The sequence below is a fragment of the Xenopus tropicalis genome, chromosome 5 (assembly GCF_000004195.4).
Source record: "Xenopus tropicalis strain Nigerian chromosome 5, UCB_Xtro_10.0, whole genome shotgun sequence".
NCBI lineage: Eukaryota > Metazoa > Chordata > Amphibia > Anura > Pipidae > Xenopus > Xenopus tropicalis.
Genome location: NC_030681.2, coordinates 102,726,442 through 102,748,916, shown reverse-complemented (window position 1 = coordinate 102,748,916; position 22,475 = coordinate 102,726,442). Strand labels below are relative to the sequence as shown.

At 39.4% G+C, this 22,475-nt stretch overlaps 1 protein-coding gene across 12 annotated transcripts in view; it reads left to right on the top strand.

The window, feature by feature from the left end:
* The window catches only part of tnk2 (tyrosine kinase, non-receptor, 2), a 95,353-nt gene that overhangs the window by 24,314 nt on the left and 48,564 nt on the right, over window positions 1–22,475 (top strand). For 2 of the 12 annotated variants that reach the window (XM_031901452.1, XM_012962608.3), the window contains exon 1: window positions 11,048–11,868. The exons of 5 other annotated variants lie outside the window; for them this stretch is intronic. In XM_031901452.1, the coding sequence (XP_031757312.1) occupies window positions 11,800–11,868 (69 nt within the window). In that variant the 5' untranslated portion in view covers window positions 11,048–11,799. Of the gene's footprint in view, window positions 1–11,041; window positions 11,869–22,475 lie in introns of those variants that run through there. 5 more of the 12 variants (XR_004222618.1, XM_031901444.1, XM_031901446.1 and 2 more) reach the window with 5 other exon arrangements.

Sequence of the window (22,475 nt, the reverse complement as noted above, 5' to 3'; positions counted from 1 at the left end):
CTGTGCATGCGCGTGCAAGCGAAGCAGGAAGGAGGAAGCGCTGCAGCTACCCCGGGCTGGTGCTGTTCTCTCCGAACAGGGGCACCAACCCGGAATACAAGGTAAGCGATTAAAGTCACTTGGGGGGGGGGGGGCCTAACATTTTGGCACCCCCAAGTGACTTTGCCTTTCCTTCTCTTGAAGTGTTCCTTTTGCTACCCAAGCTAAGAACATATGTAGCTAATCATGATGTGAATTTAATTCTGCGCTGGAGCCCTGTACCTAACACTGCCACATAGACAAAATTCTGTGTTATGAGTAAATTGGAGGCCTGTTGTGCAAGGTGAACAATATAGGAATACATCTAAATGGCACCCAGCAGTGTAGCAGATAATGTAAATATATGATTATTGTCGCTTTGCTGTGCTTACCTAGACAGTGTTTGCTGTTACTCAAATGATGGTGTTTAAACCGAAAAATTTAATTTTCGCCAGACAGAATACTTTGTCCTGCTTTAGTGCTGTCAGTAAAATTTTGTAGGGTGCTTGTTTAATAATGTAACTTTGCAGGCATTGTGTATGTATGAGGCGTGTTGAGATAAACTCAGTTTTAACTTAGTGTGGCAAAGTGCTACTTGTTCATGAACTTACAGCTTAGAGAATATATTGCCATCTGTTAAATGATATCAGTGTCAGACTGGAGAAATAGATGCCCACCAGAGAAGTTTGCCCCAGGGGCCTGCCAAACATAGAGCATAGTGCATTGTTGAAAATTATAGGTCCTGTATGTTCATTACACAAAACAGGCATGAGCACTCCATTAAACCTAGACATATCAGTAAAATCACTATAGAAAACTGAGAACATAAGATTATTTGGGTTATTTAATAAAATACTCTAAAGCTTGCACAGGTGTAGTAATCTACAGAAATTATTGGAAATTAGCAGGTAGCATTTATTTATTTATTTATTTATTGCTGTTGGGTACTACACTTGGGAAACCTTAGTGCATTTTGTTACATATGGGGGTAAGACTGGACAACAGTAGCACAAAAGTAAAGACATCACAAGTCTTTTCTTTCTCTTGCTAATAATGTCAGGATATAATCTGTCATTGAGTAACATTTTTTACACCACTCAGTCTTATTTACATAAAACAACACTGAATTGTGTTTTCATCATTAAGCAACATTGGTAACAAACCTTCATGAAACTGCCAAAATAAATTAATAACATTTATATATATATATATATATATATATATATATATATATATATATATATATATATATATATATATATATATATATATATATATATATATATATATATATATATATATATATATACATATATATATATATATATAATAAACAATTTTCATAAAAATATGCTTTTTTAGTAGAATGTGCTATTGGGTACTCCTAAATAGAAAATTGCCATATTATGAATTAAAAGGGACATATAGGATAAATGGGAAAAACCCTAGTTTTGTAGGCAATTATGAATAATATAAGGTGCTGGTTTCACTTTGTGCTAAAAATTAATCCTATCTGTAAAAAGGCCCCCTTTATTGGAGCTCCCTATAGATCCTATCACTTCTCTGTCCAAGTTTGAAATGGAGAGTGGGCGTGTCCTAACGGTCCCTGCCAGAAGCACAGTATGAGGGGGAGAGCCAATCACAGCCCAACTCACACAAGCAAAGACAGGCTTCAGTTCCCTATCAGGTCAGCCTAGCTGCTGATTGGTTCCTATCTTACAGTGCAGTGTAGGGAGGGCCGCCGGCTCCCCTGCACATCCAGAGAATTCAGCCAGCAGGAAGTGGAACAGATGGGCGGGGCTAGTGGGGTTTGGTGGAATTTCTAAATAAATCAGTCTGAAATACAACTTTTTTAAGCACAGAGTATAATTCTCTGGTTACTTCTTAATTTTTATAGGATATGTTTCCTTTAAGGGCTGGCTCCTGGGATCATAGGATTCGCAGTTATGGCAGTCTGCTAATGCTAACCAGTGATTTTTATCTGCCAGTATACTCTCTGCTGACAAAGACAGTTGAAGTAAAGAATGAAGTGAAGAGGAACCACTTGATTGTTCTATGTAAATGGACATTTTAAGAGTGGTCTTGGACTTCCTTCCCTGGATTTCTTTTGCTTCCTGGCTCTATATATGGTGATCAGAAAAACCCTGCACTGCACTTAAAAAAAGTGGTTGAGCGTCAGCCTCTTGGCAGCAGTTCTCAACCTGTGGGTCAGGACCCCTTTAGGGGTAGAACGACCATTTCACAGGTGTCGCCTAAGACCATCTGAAAACACATATTTCGGATGTTACACATTATGTTTTTCTGTACCAGCCCAAGGCAGCCGCAGCCCTGTTGCAGGGAAGATCTGTGCCCCGAGTAGCTCCCCATCTTCCTTTCTGCTGATTCGCTGCACATGCTCTGTGCTGCTTTCAGTTACCGAACCTAAGGACAGAGCTTAATTAGATGGTGAGGAGGGAGAGGGAAACTGAGAAATGCAGTGATATCTAGTAAGTTCTGAATGAAAAGTGAAAGTAATTGACTATGCCTTAAGCTGGCCATACACGCACCGATACTATCATATGAAACCTCGTTTCGTACGATATTTGGTGCGTGTATGGCATGTCGGCCAGTCTACCGATATCAGCAGCTTCCTGCGATATCGGTCGGCCAGGTTAGAAAATTTTGATCGGGCGCCATAGAAGGCGCCTGACCAAAATCTGCCGTCAGGGCTGAATCGGCAGAAGGAGGTAGAAATCCTATTGTTTCTACCTCCTTATCTGCTGTTTCAGCCCTGACTGTGTGTGGCGGATCTGACGATGTTCGCACAAAACATCGTCAGATCGCCACGTGTATGGCCAGCTTTAGGCATAGAGGCAGGGCAATATATGATTGAGTATGGATGTGTTCATAAAAAATAAATTTGGTTTTCATGTTTAATTTAAAAATGACTTTTATTATACAGCTTTTTATGTTTGGATGGCAGAGCCCCTTTAATCCCTGCTGTTGGTGAGGGGCTTGATATCTAGAACAGGATTAGCAAGCTTGTCCCAAAAATTGACTTTGACTGTCCTCTAAGCAGATTATTGCTGTTTTCTAATATTAACTACAGTTTGGTAAGGTATAAAAAAGAACATTTGTGCAATATGCTAATATAATGCTGTATAAATGGTTTTTGTCAGGTTTAATAAATTGCCAGGCAGATACCAGTTCTTGTGTGTTATACGCAGGTTCCTCCCTTCATAAGTTTCTAGGTCAGGGGAGGTGTAATGGGGTATTTGGGAAGTTCAGCTGCATTCCTGGGAACATTCCACAGAGGGTGCCCACTCCACAAGGCTCTGAACAGCCTTCTTGTAATTACAGACTCAGTCTTACAGTTCCGGTCTGTGCAATGTGAATGTCAAACCTGTTTTCTTGTTTCCTTCTCATTCAAAGGGACAGTAACACATTTGAAACATCAGCTTTACCTGTCATTCTTTTTCTGCTTACAATATAATCATCCAGATTTTTTGTTTTTTACATCTTTGCAAAGTCTGATGTCACATGGGGCGTTCTGATGCTGCTCTGCTTTGGCAAAAAACAGCCCCATATCCTGCCGTCACTGCCTTTTATAGCGATATATGGGAGACATGCTGCCAATAGCACACTTGACTGTGACAGTGGAGCATCGCTCTTGTCACTAACTGCCATAAATGTGCTTTCTTATAGTGATACTGACATGAAAACAATACTTTTCAAAATATTGATGTACATAAAAGTGTACCTAATGGTCATGTTTATCATTTTGTGCTGATAGGGCTGCTTTTGTAAATAATTGTTACTTGAAGTTCCTAAGGGCTGTGGCAGATAGGGAGACTAGTCGCCCCGAAATTCCATCCCACCGGCGTGTATGTAAATCGTCGGTTTACATTTTCACCGGTGGGATGGCATTTCGGGGAGACAAATCTCCCTTGTCGCGGGCGACTAAAGTCCTGTGAGAGCAGATTTTGTTTGCTGCCTTATTCTAAAAGATTCTGGCACCCAGGCACTTGTTTTCTAAATGGAGTGCAAACTTTTGGCTGTATATATATATATATATATATATATGGATAGATGATGATAGATAGAGAGATATTTTATAAAAATATGTTATGGGCTTATATAGCCTCACAGTTAGCCCAAATACCTACTATCCATGTCCAATCAGCCCCTCCTTTATGGGTTGACCTAGAGAACTATATGATACGCCCGCACTCAGCGGAAGCCCTTTTTTGGTCCCCAGCCTCTTCCCAACCGGCAGCCCAATGCCTCTGCCTGAAACATACATTATCCCTGTGGGACCGCTATGCCCCTACATACACTCTGGCCTCACCTTACACTCCAGTTGCCCCTATTACGCAACCCCCAGTTTCTACCGGGGCTACAGGCAAAAGTGTTTGCATGGTGGACTGCCAATAAACTCACAAGGATAAAGAACCTAGTATCAGTTAGAGGTCCGTATACCATGGCTTATCTAACTGAAAACTACAATCTCTCCTGTATCTCACCATGATCTCGCCAAAAAACCTTACGGAAGCCAAATGGCCCCGACTATGGGACAATCTAAAGGTGGCCATACACGTGGCGATCTGACGATGTTTCGTACGACCATCGGTCGCACGAAACATCGTAAGATCCGCCACACACCATTCAGGGCTGAATCGGCAGGTAAGGAGGTAGAAACAATAGGATTTCTACCTCCTTCTGCTGATTCAGCTCTGAAAGGAGAATTTTGGTCAGGCGCCTTCTATGGCGCCCGATCAAAATTTTCAAACTGGTCCGATCGGCGAGTCGTCCGATATCAGCAGCTTCCTGCGATATCGGTCGACTCGCCGACATGCCATACATGCACCGATTATCGTACAAAACGAGGTTTCGTACGATAATATCGGTGCGTGTATGGCCACCTTAAAGGGAAAAGAAAGTCAAAGTCACTTGGGGGTGCCAAAATGTTAGGCACCCCCAAGTGACTTTGACCACCTACCTTTTACCCCGGGCTGGTGCCCCTGTGAGGAGGGAACAGCACCAGCCCGGGGTAGCTGCCGGCGCTTCCTTCCTCTCGTTTCGCTGCGCGCGCATGCGCAGTAAAGAGAAAAGCCGAACTTAAACATTAAAGTCGGCTTTTCACTCTACTGCGCATGCGCCCACCGCTGGCATTCAGGAAGAGGAAGCCAGAACACGGAAGCGCTGCGCTCCAGGTGCCCCGGGCTGGTGCTGTTTTCTCCCAACAGGGGCACCAGCCCGGGGTACGAGGTAAGCGGTTAAAGTCACTTGGGGGTGCCTAACATTTTGGCACCCCCAAGTGACTTTACCTTTCGTTTCCCTTTAAGGCACAGCTCAGCTAACACAACCTTATCTGAAGCAGGATATGAGGTACTATTTCGCTGGTATCTAACTTCAGTCAGGTTAGCGAGAATATATCAAAGTGCAAACGATCGGTTGCTCGACCCCTAAAAACAAACAAAAACTCCTAAACCATATATTTTTAGTGGCTAGACAAACAATAGCGAAGTCCTGGAAGTCCCCATCAATAAACTTTATTTTGGTTAAAAACAAGGTTGACTGGATTTTTATTAATGAGAAATTAACAAGTATAGCTAATAATAAACTTAAAACATTCCAGACAGTTTGGAAACCCTGGATAAATTACAGTTTCTATGACTCATTACCCTCCTACCTCCTTACATTATGAACATGTACTGTATAGTGTTATTAGCTGAATAAGCGACTAGCTCGCTCTTGATATGGTATCTCCACTAACCTGGTTATTTTGTTATTGTTTTTACAACCGTTAATTTATATACGCACTTGGTATAGAATTATGTAATTTTAGTCAGCATCGCAATTAAGCTACATATTACAAAAACCTGATTTCAGTTTATAATGGTTAATAAAAGTGATAACACGGACGGAACTGGAAAAATGCAAAAGGGGCGGCGCCCCGTCAGGAAGCATATTATTGGGTAAAAACGGTGAACTTATGTTAAGACTAAAATGATTTTACATTATATAATTATGTAACAAGCAACGTACATGTATGTATGAAGAACTGTTAAAAATAAAAATATTGAAAAAAAAATATGTTATGGGCATCTGAGCAAAGCAGCAATGGAGGCGTAATATAGATTTCTGTAAACTTCCCTCTGCAGTGCTGGAAAAAGCACTGTTCAAGTATGGGTTGTATAATAAGATGTAAAAATGTCAAAATATTTTAAGTTATTAAAGCCACTCTTATCTGTAGTGGAAAAGCCAGGGCAAAGGGGAGTGGGAATCACTGCTGGAAGAGCTGAAATTCCTGTTAGAAAACCAGAAATTTGTCTCTTAAAGTTACCAGCTGTGACTTTTTGCTGCCCCTAGTAAATTGTTGACCAAGGCATTGTATACACCTTTCCTTAAGGCAGAAGCAGCTCTTGGATTTTTATATACAAATTACTTGTGACTGTGGAAAATAATGAAAAGCAGTAAAAAATATTTTGCTGGTATTTTCTACAATTTGTTCAGCTCTTGTACATTAATTGATCTTTTAAAAAAAAAAAAATAAACGTTAAGCATAAATCCACTTATTATCAGGAATTCAGAGAGTTATACAGTAATATAATGTACTATTATATTGCGTATGTGCTACATAATCTGCAAATATAGCACTCAGTCCTACAGGCTTCTTTAATGATTTTTCTATTAGCACATGTGAGGTGTTGACTGGATGGTCAAGAAAAAATGCCAGGCAATACCCTTGCAAAACCCTGGAGGGAACACCAGGATTCATTGCATACATGCAGTCTCTTCCACTGGATTTCACTCTGTTCAGAAGTAAAGCAGGACGCCCAAGCATATGGCGGGATTTACCTGCTAAAAGCTGCTTAGGCAGTGAATCTTGATAAACGTCCTAAGCTTTTCCTGGGACAAGCTGATAGAGGAGGTTGGCTTGGATCCCATTTATTCCACATGGCTTAAATATTCCTTATTACTGTTTCCTTATTTTTAGTCAATGCTAAATCTTTTTTTCATAATATAAGCTATTTATGCTGCTTTGAATTAGAAAATGTTGCTGACTTGTCTGGAATGCACAATATGATAGTAAGTAAGTAAGTGACCACATTAAACATTGGGTTACACTTCACTGTCATCTCTCCGCATGTTGAATTAATTGCTCATACACAGACTGTGTGTTCAACAGGTCCATTTGCTACTCTAGGGGGCAAATTTACTAAAACTCGTTTTTTTCTGGCCTTGTCGTATAACTCGACATGGTACAAATTCAAATTAAACTCATTGTTTTATTTATTAAATGGCACGATAATGCTTGAATAGTTTGTATGAAAATTTCATGTTTACATTTGGAAATCTTTAATTTTTTTTACCTAAAAGTATTGTTAAAACTGACGTTTTTGGTACTTATTTTGCCATTCGGTTGCTCTTCCCTATTATTTGGAGTCTGTGGGGTAATTCAGTTTTTCAAAGGAGAATTTCCCAGACTGCGTTCTAGCAGTTGTGGTGTGCGTACTGATTTATGGTCCCTTAGGTAGGAGTTTATCCATTTATGCCCTGCACCCCTAACTCCTGACCAATAATGGGGAGGAAAAGTTACTGCTGGCCCATTAATTTAAATCCCCACAGCAAGCATAAGGTTGCCACCTGGCCGGTACTTTACTGGCCTGGTCTGTAAATATGATGCTTGATGCTGGTATTTTAACTCTGCCCCACCCTGATGTTATCTCTAGATACCAATCAATCCGCTTGTTACGCTCCTCTGCTGGCCTGCTCCTCAACTCTTATCTCATTACCTCTTTATACACTTGCATTCAAGAATTTGCAAGGGCTTTTCTGGAATTCGCACCCACAATCTTTCCTCTTCGCCTCTTTTATCTGTTATTGGTTGCTTTTGTATGTAATTCTGTATGTCTAGTGTATAAACCCACTTATTGTACAGTTCTGCAGACTATGGTGTCACTTTATAAATATATGTTGATAATAATAATGATGTTCAGCACAAGCCCTATTCATTGAACTTATGTTGAATAAGGGGGGTGTATGGTCCTTTTACTGTTGTTTTTTAAGACTATAGGAAAGTAATTTTCTTTTGCACTCCTAATTTCCTTGTTACAAAGATGTGTGGTAGTAGACCTAGGTGTAACAAGTAAAATGGAATTTTGTACATATCTGTGAATGTTAGAAAAATGTAGCTTCTTTACTGCAAACTTTCATTTCATTGGTGCTTCTCTAAGGTGAAAATATATTTTTTAATGAAATCCAGGGACATTACTCAGTGAATTTTTTAATTTTTTGTAAGCTTCACCACTTTCCAGTTTTTATGGAATGACCCAGAAATCCCTGTGCGTGCCATGTCCCTGTACCAATGTGGGCCCTTACTGCAATGTTCCCTCTAATTTCTTCATGGCTTTGTGTGGCAAACATTTCTTTTGTGAGCACATTTTAACAACTGTGTGTTCAGGTCAGAATAAATACAAAATGCGTTTTAACACAAATAATAAATAGAAAACAATAATACAATTAATACAAAAGTATTGTAGAAATGATACCTATATTGGGTAACAATAAAAATGCATTGCAAGCTTTCAGAGCTCAAAGGACCCTTCATCAGGCCAAATACAAATGAAAGCTGGAATGGCTCAATTTACAGTATATACTGTTAGATCAGAGAGAAGTGTTCATGTGCAATAAATTAGGAAGTTACAGATAGATAGAGATAACTTGTGAAGATAATAAAAGTAATTAATGTTTATTAGGATGGGTTGTAAATAGTCCAGGCGTGTGGATTCCGTCAGGTCACATAGTGTAACGTGAAATCTGACCCCAAATTAAGGCCCTGTCTTAATGTGTTAAATAACTCCATACATTTACATTCCTAGATATTTCTCTCTCATTCAGTTTTAAAGTCCCCTTTTAGAATAACATCTTCATGTCCTGAAGCCTTTGGTCCTGATTGCAGAAGTGTTGTCCCACTGGTGTATTACATGCTTTGGTCTTGATCTTATGTCTGTGATGGTTCATCCTTGTTTGTAGTTTTTGCCCTGTTTCTCCAATGTACATTCCCCCTGTAGACCACATTGGAGGAAGTTGATTAGCAGTTTTGAATAGTGTAGACGTTTTGTATATTCGGTATTGCAATTTGATGTTTGCACAAGATGTACTTGCAAGTTGCACATCTTTTGCTTTTGCAGGGAAAAGTACCTGCTTTATTTGTTTGGGGAAAACAACTTTTTTTCTCAGACTGGGAGGTTGTTTATAAGACATAACAGGTAGTTCAGGGTATCTGTATTGAGCATGGATCGCAGGTCTCTGCAGGTGACTACAATAGGGACTCTGTGGATTTGACCATCAATAACCTGCAGATGGTAGCTCTGATTAACAAATGTTTTCCGTAAGGAATGGAGATGTTTTTTTCTGTCATCAAGGTTTGAGCAAATCGTTTTTTTTTTTTTCAAGCTGCAAAAGCTTGCAATGTATTTTTATTGTTAGCCAATATAGGTATCATTTCTACGATACCTTTGTATTTGTGTTTTTTATTTATTATTTTGCTACAAAATTCTGTGTGCGCTCTGTAATTTGTTTTGTGTGCTGGCCTTGGGTGCAAGTGCACAACAAAGAGGGAACATTGCCTTAGAGCCCTTAAACAATTTTCTGGTTGAAATTTGCCTCCTGTCTGCAACGACAAGCGAATTTAATAAAAAAACTTTTTGCTGGAGAACTTTTTGTTATCGACCCTCCTTCCCCGTCTGTTTGCCACATCGTTTCCGAAGGAACTACACTGTTGCGCAGTTGTTTAGTGGCAGCTTTCCTGCACTCACATGAGGAATTTTAAGGATCTGTTTGTGAGCAGAAACAATTTTGTTCAAATACTTGCACTGTGACCTGTAAACAGGTTTATCCCACTTGTCCTTTTTTCTAATGCCGTAGTTCTTATCTTGAATGATGAGAGTGGCATGAGATTTTTCCAGTTGACTACAGTGATAGCAGCACCCATATGGTGGTGAGATCAAGTGGCTCTGTTGTTGGCGGTGACTAGAGAGGGCATGTAAAATTGCAGCTTCTGCTTCCTATAAAAAATACTGATAGTAGGTAAAGGTGCTGTGCTGTACTTTCATGCCTGGTTGCAGCCCATCAATATGTAGAATACACAATATAGCCTAGCGCAGCTCTGAACATCTGGATGTATAAAAGCACAGGTGTATTTATAGAGCAGAGACTGACATTTTGGCTAGACAACTTAAAAGTATGTAGTTCTTTGGCTGAACTGTTGTTCAGGCAAACTGTTAGTGTATATTTCCATACTTTACATGTCTCTTCTGTATTACTCTAAACTCTTTTCCTTTCATTGTTTATTGCTATTAAGCTTTTTGATAATATTAGTGTAACAGTGGGCACAGGGGTTGCAAATGATGAGGTGCCAGGATGCTTTTTACTATTTTATACCATATCTTTCAGACCTGTTCCCATGCCCTGAATTGAGCGCCCCAATAGCCATACCCCAGTAGACTTTCCAAGCCCACGTTGTACAGTTATTTTGTTGTGCTGCCCGGGCTCCTGACTACCAAGAGGGTTGCTGTTAAACAAGTGCAGTGCATAGGGGAGGGAGAAGGTCCAGTTTAGAATAAAACTGTTCTAGTAAATCTTCTGGATAAAAAAAGCTCTTTGTTTCTGTTGTTTAAGCAGGATAATTGCTTTCTCAGAGCATCACACAAGAGGCCCATAAATTACTATTGAGAAGAGGTTGTTGTTTTTTTTTTTTAATGAAATTTTCTCCATCTTTTTGTGATTTTGATTCTGTGTTCACAGACAGAACTGCCGGTAGGAGACACTGTCACCGAATAACAGAAGTGCCATGTTCCCTCCTTCATTTTATTATGCCAGAGAGATGTAGGGCTGAGGGGGGTAGGCCAGCAGATGTGCCTTGCTGAATGCAGCCTCTGGGTTGAGAGCCTCTGCTGAACCCTCACTAATCTGCAGTGAGAGGTGGAGACATAAAGGAGCTGCTGGCATAGGCACAGGGAGGGAGGGCTGTATAGTATCCTGCAGTGGGGGGTGTGAAGCTGCACTGCAGAACTGCGACACACATCTCGCCTTGGAAGCACTTAATTCTGCTACACATGCATATCATTCCTGGCCTGGCTTACACATTGTTCATACAACAGAGAGAATGATGCCAGAATTGTAACCTGCATCATCATCATCACCACACTGGATACCGTTGGCTGCTTCAGCCTTGCTGGCTTCTGCTATGTGAAGTGCTGGTAGCATTAGTGTATATTGCCATGGAATATTGCCTATGCCTTCAGCAGCCCAGCAGACAATTATTGGAACTGTGGGGAACCTCTTTTACCATCTTACTGACAGTGGGGCCCACCAGAATATTGTTATGATGCAGTGGTTATCGGTGCACGTGGCCGCTTTTCTACTTGGATTTAATATCTGTTTATAACATGTCAAACTCATTGTTAAAATCAGTGACTATTTGTTAGCACTGTACTGTACTTTTGTAATGGTACCTTCCATTATGCTGGGAGCGAGTGTCCTACATCTGCTTTCTTCTGGAGTTCTTGCACGTTAAAGCAATGGGTATCAAAAATATATCAGATGTCTAAAGAACTAGACATTCCAAGGAATTGTTTTGCTGCTGCTGTTTTTTTGTGGTGTTTTTTTTTTTGGAAACTTTTTTTTTGAACCGCATTTATGTGTAGCCCATATTGATGTTTTCACCACATAGTAGGAGTTCTTCCACCAAAACCTTAGAAACAGCCTGTTTATGCCTTGGCATGCCAATACAATATGGGAGAAAAATCTGACTACCAGAGGCTTCCAAGTAAGGAGGCCACAGAGGAAGAGGAAGAAGAAGAGGTAAATTTCAAGCCTTTTTTCCTTGCAGTGTACATATAGGGATATGTATTGCACAGTATCTGGTAATCTCTGCAATGCAACATTAAAGGGTTACAGTAAATTTCTCATTGCATAGCTATGATATGTGTTTTTAAATCATATAAATACAATAAGTACATTTAAACCTCCAAAGTACAAATCTAGACCTATTCCACATTTATTTTTGTTTGTATCAATTGTGCACGTGCTTTAGGGATATTTAGAGAGGTTATTTGCTTTAAAGTACATTATATAAGATGATGTTTCAGAAGTCATTCAGGAATTATTCAGACAGATAAAAACCATGTTGTCTTTGTGGTTTGGCAGAATTTCATATTGACTTGGAGATACATTGCCCCTTTATGTCCACGCCACAATCTCTGCCTAGTTGCCTAGTGGTTTCTATGGTAACTAAGAAGTTTCTACTTGCTGGTTGGTAGACTTTTTCTTTGAAGGTAGCAAATCAAGGAATGGTTTCCATTGTAGCAGCACAGTGCTGATGCATTTAACATTAACCTTTTCCTACCAAAGGTGTATTTTCAGTTCTTTTCTTTGTAAATACACATACGTACGATGTACATGTGTGTCTATATGAGCGATAGGGACCTTATAGCTCCATTGGGGCAGAGGTTTATAGAAAACTTCTGTATAGCACTTCAGAATATATTGGCATTATATAAATAAAAGAATATGTCTGTGCTGTATAAATAAATAATTAATGATTATAATAGTGCTGAGTGGCATAGGCATGGCTATGGTTATCTCCCCAATTTAAGACTGGCATGAGCTTGATTTCTTTTATAGCTTTGGGATGGGTTGTGTATCTCCCCATCATAACATAAATGGACCTTTGTCATTCTTAGGGGTACATTTACAAAATCACGAACGCTCGAAGCGTTCATTCAAACGATCCAAGCGTATTTTCGCCAACTTTTTCGTACACCGCACGACTTTTTTGTACGCTTGCGCGAAAAAATCGGAAAGGTTTTACCGCTGTTTACAATGGTTTGCTCCGAAAATTTTGTGACTTTGGGATCGCCAATACGATATTATCGTGACTAATTTTTCGTAAGCATTTTCGGGATATTTGCGATCTTCAGAAATTTTCGTTTCCAATCCGAATTTTTCCCATTTGGGATTTGAATTTGTGGATTAGTAAATCTGCCCCTTAGTGTTCATCTCTATATCACAATGCACCTTTTCTGTCTGTAGTAATCATTTTAGTAATCATTTTTTCCAAATTACTCTGTATAGTTCCAAGAGTCAGGTACCTATTCTGTTTTATAAAGCAGCTACGTAGTTTTTATGTGCAAACAAGAAACTTCTGACACTGTTTTGTGATTAGTGTGGGGGTGTATATAGATAGTATTAATTGAGTACCAAGGTATTATGCATTGATGTACAGTGTATTTCTAACATTTGTCTGTCTATTTGTCAAGAAACCTATCTGTCTATCTAGTGTTTGAGCTGGCAATGCTGGGAAAACATATAGCATCAGGACACGTGTTTTTCCTGACAGATATGTGTGAATGGGTGTGGGACTTACTGTTTGTTTATAGGAGTTAACACTAAAGCTTCAAATAATGCCATGAATGTTTGTGAACATAGCCCATAGGAAGCCACCTCATAAATAGATAAAGCCTTGAAAAAAGTGTGACTAGTTTAAGCTACATACATTTGAATTGAACTTTGTTATTAAGCTTATGTATAATTGTCAATTATTTATTTCCCATTTGTTCTTATTCTCTCTGTATTTACATGGATATGCACTACATAGAATTAATGATTGTGTGGCCTTTTAGTTACATAGTTACATAGGGTTGAAAAAAGACCAGAGTCCATCAAGTTCAACCCATCTAAGTAAACCCAGCACACACAAACCTATACTGATCTATCTATACACTGACATACATAAACTATATATACAACCACTAATACTAACTGTAGATATTAGTATCACAATAGCCTTGGATATTCTGCTTGTTCAAAAACTTATCCAGGCCCCTCTTAAAGGCATTAACAGAATCTGCCATTACCACATCTCTAGGAAGGGCATTCCACAACCTCACTGCCCTCACCGTGAAAAACCACCTACGCTGCTTCAAATGGAAGCTCCATTCCTCTAATCTAAAGGGGTGGCCTCTGGTGTGTTGATCGTTTTTATGGGAAAAAAGAACACCCCCTATCTGCCTATAATCCCCTCTAATGTATGTGTACAGAGCAATCATGTCCCCTCGCAAGCGCCTCTTTTCCAGAGAAAACAACCCCAACCTCGACAGTCTAACCTCATAGCTTAAATCTTCCATCCCCTTAACCAGTTTAGTTGCACGTCTCTGCACTCTCTCCAGCTCATTAATATCCTCCTTAAGGACTGGAGCCCAAAACTGCACTGCATACTCAAGGTGAGGCCTTACCAGAGTCCTATAAAGAGGCAAAATTATGTTTTCAATGCCCTTTTTTATACAAGACAGCACTTTATTTGCTTTAGTAGCCACAGAATGACACTGCCTGGAATTAGACAATTTGTTATCTACAAAAACCCCTAGATCCTTCTCCATTAAGGATGCCCCCAACAAACTACCATTCAGGAGATAGTTCGCATTTATATTATTTCTACCAAAGTGCATAACTTTGCTCTTGTCAACATTGAACATTATTTTCCAGTTTGCTGCCCAGTTTTCCAATTTTGTCAAATCGCTCTGCAATTTGATCATTAACCTTCTGTGAGGTACTGTATCAAATGCTTTAGCAAAATCCAAGTAGATGACATCAACTGCCATTTCAGCATGAAGGTTCCTCCTCATAAAAGGCGACTAAATTAGTCTGGCAAGATCTGTTACGCATAAAACCATGCTGGTACAAACTTATAATATTGTGTACGGCAATTTATTCAAGTACCCTATCCCTTATTACCCCTTCCAAAAGCTTTCCCACTACTGATGTCAGTCACTGTTTAGTGACTGACAAAGGAGTAGAGAAATGATGTGGTGGATAACTGCTCAGCACCTGTAGGACTGAACTTTTTTGCTCAACGTAGCAAGGCTGTTTCAGTCTTCAAAAGCCCCTCTATGTCCCCCAGAATTGAACAGTCACTCTATCCTGATGCTTTTTAACAAAATATTTCATTGTGTGGATAATTAAGCAACAATATAGCTCCTTGATTATGATAATGCTATAGGTAAACAATTTCATTTAACTTTGGGGCATAATGTTGTAGTCTTGTGTATTATGCTCCCTAAATCTGTATGTTCCTTACTCTTGTAAAACCAGCATGGTGCTTTAACAATATTCTTTGATATAAACTCATTCATTGTGCTTATGTTAAAAACTACATTAAACTGCCAAAAACAATGAAACAATGATACAATGATAATCTGACTTGTAGGAAACTGTTCAGAATTTACCTTATGCTGACAGTCAGTGAACCCCTCTCTCATATTGTTCCATGTTTAAGCGATTCATTCTGGGACGGGGTTGCCAAGTTTTTTGGAGGGGGGACATCATGGGGGCGGGGCTATGACATGGCAATCAGCAATTGGTTGACCACCACTTCAATCTCAAAAAGTCCTGCCCAGTTTTCCAAATTGGGAAAACTGGACATGCAGTTTTGACCCATACAGCCCTTCCAAAAACTGGACTGTCCGGGTCAAAACCGGACAGGTGGCAACTCTATCTGGGACTTCGTTCACTTACGTTCCACAGAATATGTGCACTTCTCACCCATAGAAAACATTGGGACACCAAGTCCTAGAATCCTGTACTTCTACATGGGTCAAGGTAAAGGAAGAGTGGTTGAATTCTACAATATAATGGTTTCTTCTACCTTACATCTTTCATACAGGATGCCACAAGTCTCTGTGCTAGGCCCCTTATTATTTTCTCTCTATACTTCTACCTCTACCTTAAATTAAACATCTCTAAGACAGAAAATATTTTCTTTCCCCCATCAAATACCCATAACATCCCCGAAGTGGCTGTCACAGTTATCACCATAATCTCCAGAGGCCTGGTGTCTTGGAGTTATCCCTGATTCTGCACTGTCTTTCACTCCTCATATCAAGTCATTTTTATTGCCCAGTCAGATAAACTAAATCTTCTCCACACTTTGCATTACTACACTAATGTAAGAAATAAACCTGAGGCACAGAGTTGTGTGTTGCATGGTGGGTCATGCAAAGTTTCCACATTAACTGAATTTCTGTAGAAATAGGGTTGTCTGGGGCACCCCCCGTGCACGCGAACATTGCGTCTCCAGTTTGATGGAAATGGTGCGGGAGGGAGCTGACTTGGGTCCAGTCCAACTCTGTGGAGAAATTAACTAAAGTAGTCACCAGAGGACTGTCATTCTGAAGTTGTTGGCCCCAGATCATGTGGAGATGCCTACAGATTCGTGAGATTTGCCCAGATATCTGTCAGTGGGCCCCATACATGGGCCAGTAGTTTTGAAGTACAGAGTAGGCAGCTTTTATCAACCCATGTATGGTTACCTTTATCCAAAGAGATGAGTATGCTTTGGAGGAGTGTGGGGACATTGGCGGGAGGGGGATTATGAGTAGAACTAGAGTGTTTCGACTAGCATTTCGACATATACAGTACTTGCCCGTATTGTTCCAGTTTACATTTCAATTCCCCTCTCAGTGTGCAACTTATGTTAGGCTCATTCACAGTGTACCCATGACACTTGGGTAAAGTGCCAACAAAGTAAATGGATAAATTATTATTATACAGGATCCAACAGGTAAGTGCGTAAAAAACAAGTGATGTAGGGCTATTGTCTTTTTACTGCATATGGTTGCCATGTTTATTCTATAAGAAGACTTCCCAGTGGTAGGCCTTCTCATATGTAGCCATCTTCCAAATTATGGGTGACCAGATTAGATTATTAAAACTCAGATAATCCCACTGTATTTCTCTGTGTATTGGTAATTTTATTATCTATTTATCAACAACCAAAGATGGAGTAGCCTCAATTTCACTGTTTGCCTGTGTACAAAACCATATTTTTTTTTTTATTAAAACAGTAGGCAAAAAGCGTGTTTAAAACCCAAACCCTGTTCAGCATACTGCTTTTTTAAACCTCAGCAGAGAGCCCAGGGACAGAGCGGCAGTGAAGACTAGTGAGAATCCTCTGCCAACTTTTAAAGGACCTTGTTTCTTGAATTCCATAAGTAGGGATGCACCGAATCCAGTTTTTTGGGTTCAGCTGAACCCCCGAATCCATCGTAAGAGAAAAGGCTGAATTGAATCCTAATTAGCTAATGCTAATCCGATTTGGCCAGGACCGTGGGTTCAGACAAACCCGAACCCTGCCAAATACTAAACCAAATCCTGGATTCGGTGCATCCCTAGCCAGAAGTCAATATTTTATGCAGTCTGGTGGCTAGTTTGTACTAACCAGATTTACTGACAATAGGGACAATTGTTGGTCAGATATTCTTGCAAATATGGATATTCAGTCAACTAGATTTTTCATTTTTTATCAAACTGTCCAGGAACATTTCAATAATATTACAATACAAGGATTTGTACAATTATTGATAATATATGATGGCCTACTGATCCTGACCAATATCTTTGTACTATGGATCGGAAATTTTGTGTGCTGATGTACCATGTCAGCCAGTTCATGGCAAATAAGGATGTGAAGAAGAGCAGTTCTGATCATTTGGGCACTTATACTGAACTATAGAAAAGCCACTATAGAGTGTGTGGCCCCTTGTATGCTCTTTATTTGTTTGCTTCGTAACGCAATCGGGCAGAAAACATATACAGTCGGCCTGTATATGGATACCTTCACATCCTTCATGTCAGATTCAAATCCTCCAATTAAAGTTGGAATAAAAGATTGTTGTCTGGTGCCACATGTACACATTTTTGGTTTCATTACTCCTTACCCTAAAGGGCACAGATGCTGCTAATATATGTATGTCTGACAGTTATTATTGTTTATATATAAATTATTGTATGTCTGCAAATTTATTTCCTGTTAATAAATGTGTGGGTTCCCTTATGCACCTGTTTCCTCTGTGTATAGATAGTGAGTTCTCTCTTTCCCCTTCTGCATTGGAGTGTGCACTGAATATAAATTAGTTTGTGTACCTTCTGAAACCTTTGCATATGTTAACTCTTTACTAGTCCTAGGACTAAAGGTTCCTAGTTTTAAAAAGCAAAATAAAAGTATAGGAGTAATTTTGAGCCTTTATTTTATATTTTGCCCCCAGTTTAGAACAGTGTCACACATAACGTTTTGTAACTGCCATAAAACACCAGGAATTTCCTTTCCATTGTGGATGCTGAGAATCCATGCAGGTAAAACATTCATATCATTTAATCATGCATGCTTCTGTACATATTACCTTCTTACATTTTCATGATTGTTTTACCTTACCCACAATAGCACTGAATTTTCTACTGCTTTGTTGGCGCATTGTGTGACGATTACTTACCATTTTTATTGTAAATGTATAGGATCTATTATCCAGAGTGCTAAGGGTCTTGGGTTTTCCAGATAACACATCTTTTAATCACCATACCTTAAGTCTGCTAAACACTAAACCCAAGCAGGCTGTTTTGCCACCAATATGGATTCATACAGCTTAGTTAATATCACCTACAAGGTTCTGTTTTATTACAGAGAAAACGGGAATCATTTTTAAAAATTAGAATTATTTACTTAAAATAGACTCCATGGGAGATGGCCATCCTAGTAATTCAGAGCTTTCTGGATACCACAAGGTTACCAGGTCAATTAAAAATTCAAGGAAACATCTATAAATATATTTTGCAGGGCTGCACTGATTGCGTTTAAATTACATTGCAATCAGTGCAGCCCTTGTAGATGGATTCTCTAGATGTGTCCCTGAACTTTTAAGTAATCTGGTAACCCTAAGATATACATAGCCAAACCAGTGACAAACTTAAATTTCTTTCTACTTTCTTCCTGCAGCTAGAGTCTCATAAGGAATAAATGCTAGATCAGCTACTTTTTTTTATTTCAGAGCCCTATATACTAATTGTAATAGGCTGATAGAAATGTTGTAGGTACACCTTTGGGTTCCAAGTCATTTTCTGTGTTCAGTGGATCAGGGCTGAGCCATAGTTACAGTTTGTTCTACCTCTGGCAGACTCTCGGGCAAGTGCTGAATGTCACATGTGCTCGAAAACGGAAGGAAAACACTAAAAGCGAAGCATACTGCACAAAAAAAATTATTCTTACCTTTGTTTGCTGGAGAGGAAAGTGATGAAAGTAACATTTCACAATGTTCTGTACTGATGTGAAATTATTCAGATCCCGTACTGAATGAAGCTGTGGGATGCCTTTGTATTAGAGAAAGGTGAGAGCTTTTTGGTGAAATAATAGCAGATTATAAACATTGGTGTGGATTAAGGGGAGAACGGAATGGAAAAGAGAATAAGGGTTGGTGGTGCAGTTGCACCTGGGCCTGATGCAAACTGGGCTCACTAGACATATCTAACTGTGAACTTCTTTAAGATTACACTGCAGTACTAGTTGGATGTGTGTGTGTGAGGGAGGGGGGAAGCAAGTGCACGTTTTGCCCCAGGGCCTGAAAGGCTGTAGTTACCACCCGCCTAGTTGAAAGGTAAATATGATTTTAAAAAGTTCTTGTTGGGCGAGGAGAAAGGCAGCATTCTGGATGCATGTATTTTAAGCTGACAGAGTATTGAACTAATTATAAACGTAAAAATGCATGTCTAAGAGTGAGAAATAGGCTGTCTACCACTTGTGCTTTTAAAAATACTCTACTCGTGAGGATTGTGATTCCTTGAGTTACGCTTAGAATAGTGGCCTAGAGTGAATTCCGTTTGCATGGTTTTCTTACTATAAGAGTGTGAACAGCCTAATCCCTTGCTTAACCAAGTGATAGATACCCTGTGACTTGAATACTTGTCCTGGCATCCAAGGCAAAGATGGCAAATGTGCAGCGTACTCCATCAGTGTATTGTGTGCCACTGGCTGTCTCAGTATATTTTCCCTTTTCCTTTCCATTCTCCCCTTTAGTCATGAAGGCTGTGCAAAGTGGAAAGACACATGCTAATTCTGCAATTTTTTTTGCACTTTTCACCCTGCTTTCCTGACTAAATACATTGATGTTCTATGGAGCAGTAATGCACCTCTGCCTGAGTTGTCATAAATGACCTCTATTGTCCTCTTACTCTTTTCACTCTCTATTTTTCCCCCATCTTTTATAATACCCTCATGTCTCGTGCCCCACTTTTCTTCAGTTCCCTCCTGTTATGTCCTGAAATCTCATATATAATTCTTCCACATGTCTTTCTCTGTACTAGTGCGTCTTCGTATACAGCAGGTTGATAGCAAGCAATTTAAAAAAAAAAAAACAAGCCGTATGAGTTTTATTTCTTCTGCTTGTTGCAAATGATCAAAGACATCTCCCTGTAGCACAGAACCTCACCTCTGTACTAATCACCCATCTTCCTACACTGCTTGTTTTCAGCAATTGCTTTAGGGAATATTTTCATCCCTGCTTATCAAAATGAAGTTAGAATTCTTCTTTAGATGGTTTTCTTTTTTATCAGAATTGTGTCAGAATTTTCATTTCTGTGCCCTGTGGCACCTTGTGCCGTATCACTCATATGCCAAGTGCTTCCCAACCACTCACAGCTCTCAGTGTGCCATAAGCAATGTCTTTGTGTGGATTTACAGTAGAGCAAAATCTGCTGTGCTTCATTTCTGCGGAGAAGGCTCTTCTATATCTGAAGTGGTGCAGCTGTACCTCTGAGCAAAGCAGTTCATGATGCACATAGCCCCATTTACTGTGTGATATATTGTACATCTGCCCTATTAAAGGAATTTGGCCAGAAACATGATAGTTTTTTAGACTATCTGGTATGGTGCTTTGTTTCCTTTCCCAAATGTTTCTTTTGGGATGAGGGGTTGTTGGGTTAATGTTGAATCTTTCGGGGTCCAATGTCTAGTCATCTCACTAGACTAGCTAATAAGATTACAGATGAATATCAGGACAGATTCTCATTACCACCCTAATTCACTTCCCTCCTGCCAAATTATCCCCCTCTATAGGAGAAATTGTGCAGAAATAGAGAATATAATACAAAATACACATTTATAATACAAAATTGTTTTATAGCAGAAGTGTAATTGTTTATACCCCCTAGGCCAGACTTTAAATCAGTATTGCACACAAATTAGGTATTTTTCAGCCTTTGTCTTATCTTAACCCCTTTTTTGTTGCTAATAGAGTATTTACCAGTTGTTTAGGTACAGAAGTGCTGCATGTACCTCATACTTATACACCAAAACATGATAGGCACCTGTACCTCTATAGAATGTGTTTTAATTGCAAATTAAAAGGAAATATATACCACCTTTGGCTTATGAGCTGCTATAGCTGACCTCAACAACCCCCAAAAAATTGATTCTCTTTAAATTTCTTAAATATCTTTATCACTGTCTCCTCATATTTATTTCTTGTTTCATTTTCAAAACCACTGCTTTGTTGCTGGGGAAAGTAAATCCTATCATCAAAGATTTGTATAAATTCTGAACTGGAAAACAAATTATAGCAAATGAAGGCTAATTGCAAATTTTCATAGTGTATGCTTTTAAATCTTAAACAACAGCTGCTTTGTTTCCTACATTACAAGGGTTAAAATTTGAAGTTCTGATAACATGGCAGTCTGAAGGACGTGTTGGGATAAATGGATATCCGCTCCTACGTGTGAGTTTATGTTTAGCGTGGGAATGCCAGGCTCCGTTAGGATTTGCCCAAGAATTTGCTGTTACAGGCTGCAGTCGTAGTTGAACATGCAGTTTAATATTGACACCTGATCAGATTCTAATCATGCTAAATCTTTATTCTGCACATTTATCTTAATGCACAGCCAGATGATAAACCATTGGACAGGTATCCTAATCGTGAATATGTTTGTAGAATGCTCTAAAAGATGCATGATAACATCTCAAGCACACCTGCACTCTGTCATTGATTTACCAACATTTCAGGAACTTTAATTGGACATCAAGTGCATCACATGGGCAGGCGTTGGAATAGTTCCAATGCAGTTGGCTTACTTTATCTGTCTGTGAGCACCCAGCTTACAGCGATAGTATTGAATCTGTATCTAATGAAGAAGTGTCATCTATCAAGCATCAAGACCTGATATCTTGGGGATATTGCTTATTTTTGTTCCGTTTTTTCTTTATGAGCAGCAGCCTAAAAAACCTGATTAGACTACATTATAACCGGTAGCTGTTTGATATTCCTCTTGGGATCATGCAGTCTCCCAGCTGCCTACAGTATTGTGTATGCATTAGTTTCAAATTTGATTTTGAGCTGTCAATGTTGCTTTAAACATCTGTGAAACAGTTGTTTTTCCAAATACCTGCACTTATGTTGTAGTATCTCAGCATGATGGTGCAATGGTTAATACTGCTTCCTTGCAGTGTTGTGGTTCTAGTTTCGATTCCAGCCAGGGCACTATCTGGTTTGTATGGTCTGCCCATGTCTGCGTGGGTTTCCTCCCACTCTCTAAAAACATACATACATTCTGCTTTGCTCACTTTTCATTACCATTCTCTTCTGGCCTTCTCA